Source organism: Poecilia latipinna, unplaced genomic scaffold (genome assembly GCF_001443285.1).
Source record: "Poecilia latipinna isolate Pla-1442-1.1 unplaced genomic scaffold, P_latipinna-1.0 Scaffold323, whole genome shotgun sequence".
Classification (NCBI taxonomy): Eukaryota; Metazoa; Chordata; class Actinopteri; order Cyprinodontiformes; family Poeciliidae; genus Poecilia; species Poecilia latipinna.
In genome coordinates, this window is record NW_015112939.1 from 134,615 (window position 1) to 143,919 (window position 9,305).

At 40.0% G+C, this 9,305-nt stretch overlaps 1 protein-coding gene and 1 long non-coding RNA gene across 2 annotated transcripts; one reads left to right on the top strand and one right to left on the bottom strand.

Moving 5' to 3' along the window:
* Positions 1-189: 189 nt before the first annotated feature.
* LOC106949072 (sphingosine-1-phosphate phosphatase 1-like) lies at positions 190-8,921 on the top strand. The gene is made up of 3 exons (XM_015035089.1): positions 190-1,192; positions 5,515-5,604; positions 6,630-8,921. The coding sequence occupies exons 1-3, from the start codon at positions 533-535 to the stop codon at positions 7,179-7,181; spliced, it is 1,302 nt and encodes a 433-aa protein (XP_014890575.1). The 5' UTR covers positions 190-532; the 3' UTR covers positions 7,182-8,921.
* On the bottom strand, positions 4,654-5,543 carry LOC106949073 (uncharacterized). The gene is made up of 2 exons (XR_001425314.1): positions 5,468-5,543; positions 4,654-5,435 (listed from the first exon to the last, which is right to left on the bottom strand). It is a non-coding gene; the product is annotated as an uncharacterized LOC106949073 (long non-coding RNA).
* Positions 8,922-9,305: the final 384 nt, after the last annotated feature.

Consider the following 9,305-nt stretch of genomic DNA (forward strand, 5'->3'; position numbering starts at 1 on the left):
TTTTGTTGTTGTTGTTGGAACATTGAAGTTTAAACAAGTAACACATGTTTGGTAAATGAACACTTTAATAATTTAACCAACAGAGACAGTGTGTGAGAGAACTATACACACACAGGACGTTTTTATATCTCGTATTCACTGTGTGTTATGTGATAGACGTCCAGTAGGAGGCGGTGCTTAAACATTTTGGAGAGTGAACAACAGAAAGTAACGCCAGGAAAAGAAGAGGAGAATAAACGGTCCCAGCGGTTTGACGCAGTTTATTTATATGAACGCATCGCACTGTAACTAATGGTTAACTGTTACGGACTTTGGATGCCGGTGTCTCTAATAGGACCACGCCACCGAACAAAGTCGGTATTTTAAATGCCGAGAGCAGGACTTAAGAGAGGTATTCCGCACCGGTCTTCCTGCTCAGAGCGGTTTTTTTTTTTTTCAAAAGGGACCATAGTTACCATAGTTAGCTTTCCCGATGATGAATTACAACTGAAAACAAACGGTTTTGTGTAACGAAAAATAAGTATTTATAGACATGGCGAACGTTGCTGTAAATAAGTTTGTAGAGATTTGTAATTATCTCCAAGACCCCATCCATGTCGCCAGGTTTCAAAATTTCTGCGGCGTTAAAGGGACATTTCCGGAGAAGCGGACCCAGCCGGACAGCGGGCAGCCGGACCCGGACGCTCCGGGACTCAGACAGAGGGTCCAGCAGAGCGCGGATGAAGATGTGGGGAACGGGGATATCTCCTTAGCTCAGGTTAACGAGAATCAGGAAGAGGACACGACCAGGCCCAATGGTCCAAAAGCGGCAGAGACCGTCAGAGCGCCCCTCCGGAGGAACTCCCTGACCGGGGATATGGGTCAGGAGTTCCTGATCCAAAACAAGTTCCTCTTCTACCTGTTCACCTTCGGGACAGAGCTTGGCAACGAGATGTTCTTCATCGTCTTCTTTCCCTTCCTCTTCTGGAACATCGACGCACTGGTCAGCAGGAGGCTCATCGTGGTCTGGGCCTGGAACCTGTTCGTGGGACAGTCTACCAAGGACATGATCCGCTGGTCCCGACCGGCCTCCCCTCCCGTGGTCAAAGTGGAAGTCTTCTACAACTCAGAGTACAGCATGCCATCCACGCACGCCATGACGGGGACAGCCATACCTTTCTGTCTCTTCATGCTGACCTATGGACGGTGGGAGGTCAGTATGTTCGTTTGTTTCACATTCAGGGTGAGGATATTATCAGTGGGAACTAAAGATAGCAGATGCTTCAGGGAAAGGATGGTGTTTAATGACCGTTATGTCCAGATAAGAACAGCTCCAGTTTGAAGCATCATGGAACCTGCAGACCACCAAGGGCCACTCAAAGGTTCACTGGCCTCTTGCTTTAGTTTAAATTGCTGAAGGTTTGTTTTTTCATCTAAAACCTTCAGCTGACTAATTAGGTCAGGGATCAGTTCAGTTCCTCTTTTATCACAGAAATATCCTCACTTATTAGGCTCTGACTTCTCAACTTGCTTTGCTTTTTCGGTAACACTTTATTTGAAGGGGTGTGCATAAGGCTGACATGACACTGTCATAAACATGACATAACACCTGTCATGAACATAAAGAAGGCTTTATGAATGTCTATGACTGTTGTCATGAAGTGTCATTCGGTAAATAATGATACTTTTAATGCAAAGTTGCTCTAAATGTTGCATTAAAAGTGCCAACTTTGCATGAGTTTGTAAATTATGATAATTTAATGCAAAGTTGGCATTTTTAATGGACTATTAATGCAACTTTTAGAGCAACTTTGCATTAAAAGTATCATTATTTACCAAATGACACTTCATGACAACTGTCATTTAAACATTCATAAAGACTTCTTCATGTTCATGACAGGTGTTGTGTCATGTTAGAGTGTCACGTCAGTCTTATGCACACCCCTTCAAATAAAGTGTTACCGCTTTTTCTTTAGATTCTAAACTTTTTACATTGGAATATAGTTTTTAAAACACAATTTTTAGAATTGCTTGCAGCCTGAACACAAAATAATTATCTACTGTTCACTATTAACATTTTTGTCACAAATGGAGATGTAACATTAGTTTGCCTGGAGATGTGGGTATCCCAGTTCTCTGTTGATCAGTGACTGGTGGGGGAAAATACAGAAAAACCTCTTTCTGTATGAGCTAAATGCTTCAAAACAAGAACTTTTTTCCCCCCATTTTTGATCTAAAAGTGCATAAACCAACAGCATGTACTTAGTCTAATGCATTTGACTTTCACTTTAGGAGAAATCAGATTAAGGCTAGATATGCTTTTGTGTATAAATGGGGAGAATCTTGTAATTTCTTTCATAAAGGTTGCCATATTCATTAATGCTGAAATGCTACAAACGATCCTAGAAATATAAGGGTGCGTTCACACTGCAGCCTGAAGTGACTCAATTCCGATTTTTTTGACGTAATGCGACCTGTATCCGATCTTTTCATGGCAGTGTGAACAGCACAGGTCGGATTCTTTTTCGAATGTGACCCATATCCGATACGTATCCGATTCAAATGCTTCCTATCGTTCAGGTCGCATTCATCCGAACTGAACGTCACTGATTCTCAACAAATCTCACTATTCTGCGTCCTGCTACTCACAAGCGGGAAGAAAAACAACAACCATGACGAATTATATGAGGATTAAGTTGTTAATATGCTGCTCCGGCCGGACACCAACTTCAAATGTGTAAGCTAAGCTCCACCGTTAGCCTCAATGTTTACTTCCGCAAACACTGAGCACTTCTTCTTTTTATGGCAGTTGGCAGAACACTTAGAACGCTGTCGCTATGGCGCCCTCTACTGCGCATGCGGGACACTTTCAGGTCGTTTGCCCGTTCAGACTGCAGAACGCATACAGGTCGCATTTATTGGCAGTGTGAACGGCCCTGGCAAAAAAATCGGAATTGCCAAAAAATCGGAATTGGGTCACTTCAGGCTGCAGTGTGAACGCACCCTAATTTTATACATTTGTTGTCTTTTGTCAATGTATTTATATACCTGTTTATTGCCATCGGTATCGAATGTTTTTATAGGAATTAAGGACATGCTTAAGAAGGAATCTCAAAAGGTTCCCTGGGGTATTTAAAAAATAAATATTCTGCAGGATGCAGCATGTTTTCTCTTCAGGCCGTCCCAGCAGGGTTATCTGATCAAAAATAACTGAAAGCAGCTAATCCCAATTTACCTTCTGTCTTCAGTCATAAAGAATACCTGTGGAAAAGAAGCTTAAAGATGACGAAAAATTGAAATCTCTCTCATGCGTATGAGAAGCAAATCCTGCCCTGTTGAGGCCGACCAACAGGTTGTCTTAGTGGTTATTATTTAAACTCACTTCACTGCATTCTAGTCAATGTGACTGGCAGGAAGAGAACGTTTCGTCATTTCCTACAATTGAAAATCATGACCGGTTAGTCCGGCTATCATTCTGTTGAGGTTTTCATAACAGTTCAAACAATAGCAGTGCTCAAAGAAAGGAACTGTTCTTTTTAAGAATTCTACACATTAAGTGCATTTTTAGCCCTGCAATGAACTGGTGGACTTGCCTGGGCTGTAAGGAAAACGGTGTTTGGGAAATGGATGAATGGATGGATGAAAGTAATTTTTTGCGTATTAATAATAAATGAGAGGAAGGTTTGACCTATGTAGGCATGCTTCTTAGAAACAGATTGCCCAGAACGTCAGACACGCCTCTTCTTCTTATTAATGCTTACCTGTTTGTTTAAGCTTGCTCTGCACAGCCTGACATTTGGTGGGTATATTTTCCAATATGAAAACTATTTGAGAACCGTGTCAAAATATGTGCTTTACCATTTCCCCTTGGCGGTTTCTTGCTAAATTATTTGCTGACATGCACACTCGTGCTGATAAAACCCCCTGACAAGCATAAAGATCACCCACGCAGGAGGAGACAGGCGAAGGCAGAAGCTGTTGGAGTTCAGTGGGAAGAGACATAAAAGGGAAGTTTGGGGGGGAAGAGAAGCAAACACACTGGAAAGTTGTGCTGTTTGTTTTTTGGGGTGTAGATGCAGAAAACACATGCCGGGAGACAAAGCACGAGGTCACCAGTAGGAAGGAAAAGTTCAAGGTTTTATAGTTGAGGAATCTGTTGACGGGGAAAAAAAGAAGAAGAAAAAAAGAAAAAAGCAGGCAGCGGATTTTAAAGCTGTAAAGGGAAACGAACGCACATCACCGCTGCCACCTGGCACTTAATTTATGAAGCGAGTAAAATATTCCACTGAAAGCGGGATAGATATTCAAGAAACAAGATGAGTACTCACTAATGTCCATTACATGAACAAATGTGAGTTTATAGGTAAAATGATTCAGGTCTTTTATTGAGCAGCTGATCTCATCATTATTATTTCTCTGTAGCGATTTAAACTGTTTATTTTTCTTCTTTCTATAGAAATGTGTCTCCAACTCTGAAATAGCTTGAAAAACATAACTTTTTGTTTGTTTGTTTGTTTGTTTGTTTTCAGTGCAACTGGTAGTTTCTGCATAATTATAACAATAATTAATTTTATTTATAATGTCCTTTACATCAAATTGAGATGGTCTGCATCATCAGCAGGCACAGCGCGTGAGGTGTCTTGCCCAAGGACACAAATGACGAGGGTTGGCAGAGCGGGAATTGAACCGGCGATCCACCGATTGTAGGGTGAACTCCTACAGCTGTTGCAACAAATTTTCAATATAAATTTCCAATCATGATGTAAATCTGAGTCGCATCCTGTCAGCGGTGTTTCTCAGCTCTCCTCGTGATAAGGAGACGTTGCAAACCTGTGTACCAACACGCATGTATGAATCCCTGCACCAAACACACACACACACACACACACACACACACACACACACACACACACACACACAAACACACACTCTGCCACCTTGCAATCCACCCTACTGCTGCCTGTATGACACTTTTCTAACGTTGTTCTCTGACATTTAAATAACATTCAATCTTAATGACTCAAACACTATCTATGCCTCAAGAATTGAGCAGTGCGTATCTCTGAACTTTATCTCAAAATGCTATCAGACTGTTGTTAAATGCCATAACCTTTATCTTTTTCGCAGAACTTTCTTAAACAATCGATGACTTGTGACTAGGAGTCATTGTTAGAATGCTGACGTCGCTCATTTGACTGAACGCACTGCGGACATCCCTCCTCACACAGTGACCTCTGCTTAGTTTCTTACCTTGACAGAAATGAACCAAATATTCAGAGTCTTTAGAAGATGCCAAGGGTGGCAAGATGACCATATGGCAATATATAAAAATCTCCATTCTGCTATCAGTGTCCCGTTATCATTGCTGCTGTCCTTCAGCGTCTTACTGTGACACGTCGGGAGAAACCCTGACGGCAAAACCCACAGCCACAAAGCTTGCGTTTCTATGGGATTACCTGTTTAATCTATGGGATTTCTATGAGATTACCTGTTTAATAACGTGCTGTTTTAACCTGTGTGTGCTCTCTTCTGCAGTACACCTTCCTGTTTGGATTGTCTGTGGCTCTCAGCTGGAGCCTCCTGGTCTGCGTCAGCCGAGTCTACATGGGCATGCACTCTGTTCTGGTGAGGTGATTAAATAATTACATTAAAATGAAACTGATTCCTGACATGCCCATTGTCTCCCATCAGCTACTTACGCCGAAGTCCCAGTTCTTAAAGATACATTACAAGTGCGGCCTTGAACTTCTGTGGTCTCGACTCATGAGCTGGTTGTAAACAATAGAAACATAATCTGTGTATGACTGCCGTCTGGAAAAGTTAAATTGGCTTCAGCTCTCATGAATGACCCAGTTGAGTTCTTCGCTTTCATTTGAAATATATTACACTCTTGGGGAAATTGCTCAAATATGAAATCAGGGTTAAATTGAGAAGGTTTTTTGCCTTGACTTAAGCTTTGTTTGTGGAAGCAGGATAAAGCCTCCAGGAATGGCAACCCCGGGTTCATACAAAAAAAAAAAAAAAAAAAAAAAAAAAACTTTACTGTGGTGCCTCTTCAGTTGTTACAGTTCCTTATCTTTTTGCTTTGCACAAGCTACAAATGAATCTTTGCACAGAACTCCAGTTTATCTCTTTAGTTTGGGTTTAAGTTAGAGCTGCAGAATATATCAAGTCAGTACTGATCACTGGCATATTAATATGTGCTGCACACAATCACAAAGGACTGCTTGGATGCAGTATTTGGCAGCGTTATTAGTTTTATATATATTTGAACTTTATCTGTGTTTAGTGCTTGATAACACTGCATTGCTTCTAGAACATGATTATAAACATATTAAAGCCTGTAGATAATGTTGGATTCGGTGGTGCAACCTCAGAAGCTGCAGCCTATCAGCTGATTTGTAGATATATTGGTTATCTTCTGCATTGTCCAATAGTAAAACAGGTTAAGCCATCAGATCCTCACCTGATTTTTTTTTTCTAGAACTTTTTACTACCAGTGCTGAAATAACAGGGGAACATAGCGCCTCCTTCAGGGCGGAAAGCATCATTGTGTCTTTTGTGATTTTTTTTTTTTCAGGATGCTGAGCTAATGCTTGCAGTTTTGGCTGACTGGTTCTTTTTTTTTTTTTTTTTTGTCTGTTTTACAGGAAGTGATCACTGGCTTCCTGTACAGCCTTCTGGTTCTCGCCTTCTTCCAGCCGACCTTGGACAAGATCGACAACTACTACATGACGGGCCATTACGCTCCTCTCGCCATCGTCTTGTCACATGTGAGCCTGGGACTCGTAGCGTTCTCTCTGGATTCGTGGAGCACCTCCCGCGGCGACACCGCTCAGGCTCTCGGCACCGGGGCCGGCGCCGCCCTGGCTTCACATGTGAACTACCAGCTGGGTCTGCTGCAGGATCCTCCGCTGTCCTCGCTGCCGCTAACTCTGCCGCCGATCACCACGGGTCTGGTGTTGCGCTCCGTGCTGCGCTTCGTCATCGGCGTGGCCGTCCTCCTCGCCACCAGAATGGCCATGAAAGCAGTGACTATCCCGTTCTTGTGCCGACTTTTCGGGTTGCCGCCTGACGACGTGAGGCGGGCGAGGCAGCAGATGAAAGTAGAGCTGCCGTACCGTTACATCGTCTACAGTGTTGTAGGTTTTGTTTGCGTCTGCTTTGTGCCTGTCCTCTTCTGGATCTTAAACCTTGCCTAAGTTTTCTATGCAAACTGTTTGGACATTTTGACGGACGATGCCATTTGGGAATCTGCTGCTCGTTCAGGCAGAACGCAAGTTGTTTCCGGAGCAACCGAAGCATAGTTAAAGGATGAAGCTGATATTTGGGTAAATAAATCCAACCAGAAAACCACAAAGGGATGTAATTATATCAAATGTTGTCTCAGCCAAAGAAAATCTAAAAAAATAAAATAAAACACAGCAAACCCCAACAATATATTAAAAATAAATCTTCCTTTTGTCCTAAGAATCTATATTTAAATACACGTGGCCCACTGAAGCACTCATTTATTTTTTTAAAGATGCATAATCTCTCTTTAATTATTAGTTTTTTAGTTAGTGATGCATTTCTAATTAAAAGGAGAAACCTGATTTACCTTCATCTATGACATTGACCTACAGAAACACTGGCAAATCACAATTCTGTTTTATTTTTTGAATAATTTAAAAAAATATAGAAGAAATGTGCTGCAAGATATGTTTTTTCATTCCAACAGAAAATGAAAGAACCATTTCCTTCATTTTCTGTTATGTCATTCAGTTGTTATTCTGTTCACAGACTGAAAATGGTGAGCTTCTTGTTCTGATGCAGTTAATGAAAGGGGAAAATATGTTTTTGGCTTTTTTGTCTGAGATGGCGATTTCTTATTAGAAATTATCAAAGGAAAATTGGACAATTCTGATCTCTGGTCAATAGATTGGTGCATCTTTACTCATCTTTTCATTTTTTTAATTCACATCTTTCACCACAATTATCGACAAACATCTGCCTCTCGTCTTTTCCATTCTGCCGAATAGCTAACTGGCTTTCATGCCAGTAAATGCAGAGTGCACAGTAAGTGAAAGAAAGTGCAGTATTTATTTCTAACTTTTAAATATCTGAGCAAAGAAAACATTCAGTTTAAGACAACAGTAAAGACAACTATTGCTATTTATTAACATGCTTAGCCTCTGTCCTTCAGATGTAACAATTATTATATCAAAAACAATATCACGGCCCTTTAAAGATTTCCATATTGTCAAGGCGTTTAGATTTCAACTGGGCCTTCAACGTGTATTTCAACAACTACGTGTTTCAAATGTATTCTAATGGTTTTGAGTTCACTGTTGAAGACCCTATTTCACATTTCCAAAGGTTGTTAAAATATCCAGCTGTATTCTTTTAGAGATTCATATTTTCAAAATAATTCAAACCACAGGAGAGATTGTGGCAGATCTCATTTGCGGCAGTGTTGGAAGTGAATTTTAAAAGTATTTAAATGCTCATGCATCAGGGACCTTCATTATTGGTTTTTGACTTTAATCTTTTTGTGTTGTGTTTCAGTATTTCTACTGATTATTCAGCCCAAATATAAGTACACTCAGAAATAACCATTTGGAGAAATAATAAGCATATTTTTTTTGATAAATTACCTGAAATTTTGCTTTTGCAACAAGTAATCTGTAAAATTGTCTCTTATTTATTGTTTTGGTTTCCAAAGGCATCTCATCTGACATTTATAAACTGCAATATATAACAACTTTGACTCTACTTTTGCCGTTGATATGACTGTTTGTATTTTGTTGTAGAGTAGGTTAATTCTGGTATTAAAACCAATATATCCCTTTTCATATGTAGATGTTTTTCCATCATCAACTCTTTCCTTTTATACCAGAACAATGCACATTAACTCGGAAACAATGAAAAAAAAATGTTTTTTTTTGTTTGTTTTTCTGTCATATATGTTCATATGTGCTCTTATTTGGGGCTAAATTGGTATCTGTTAAGGCATCATACTTCTTACTTTCAAATATAATTATTCATTAACAAATTCAAACAGATAAATACTTTTCCAAGTCTGTTTTTTTTTAAAATAAACTTTGACATACTTACATCCGTAATACATATTACATATGTTAGAACATTGTAAAGGACTGGTCGATGTTTAACTTAAGCTATAGGTGTGTCTTATATATGTATTTTTCTTCATTCAGCAAAGTTACTCACAAGTCAGACTCAAGGTCAGAGCATCCAGAATCTTTACTCAAGTAATACTTACCTAAGTTAAGGTAAAAAGTACAGTTTAGTAAAATTACTCTTAAAAAGTATTTTTTGTCTTAATG

Bases quoted from the DNA above. Each gene is read 5' to 3' on its own strand.
- LOC106949072 (XM_015035089.1), top strand. From the start codon at position 533: ATGGCGAACGTTGCTGTAAATAAGTTTGTAGAGATTTGTAATTATCTC. The intron at 1,193-5,514 runs GTCAGTATGTTC...TCTCTTCTGCAG, and splicing joins TGACCTATGGACGGTGGGAG to TACACCTTCCTGTTTGGATT. The intron at 5,605-6,629 runs GTGAGGTGATTA...TCTGTTTTACAG, and splicing joins TGGGCATGCACTCTGTTCTG to GAAGTGATCACTGGCTTCCT.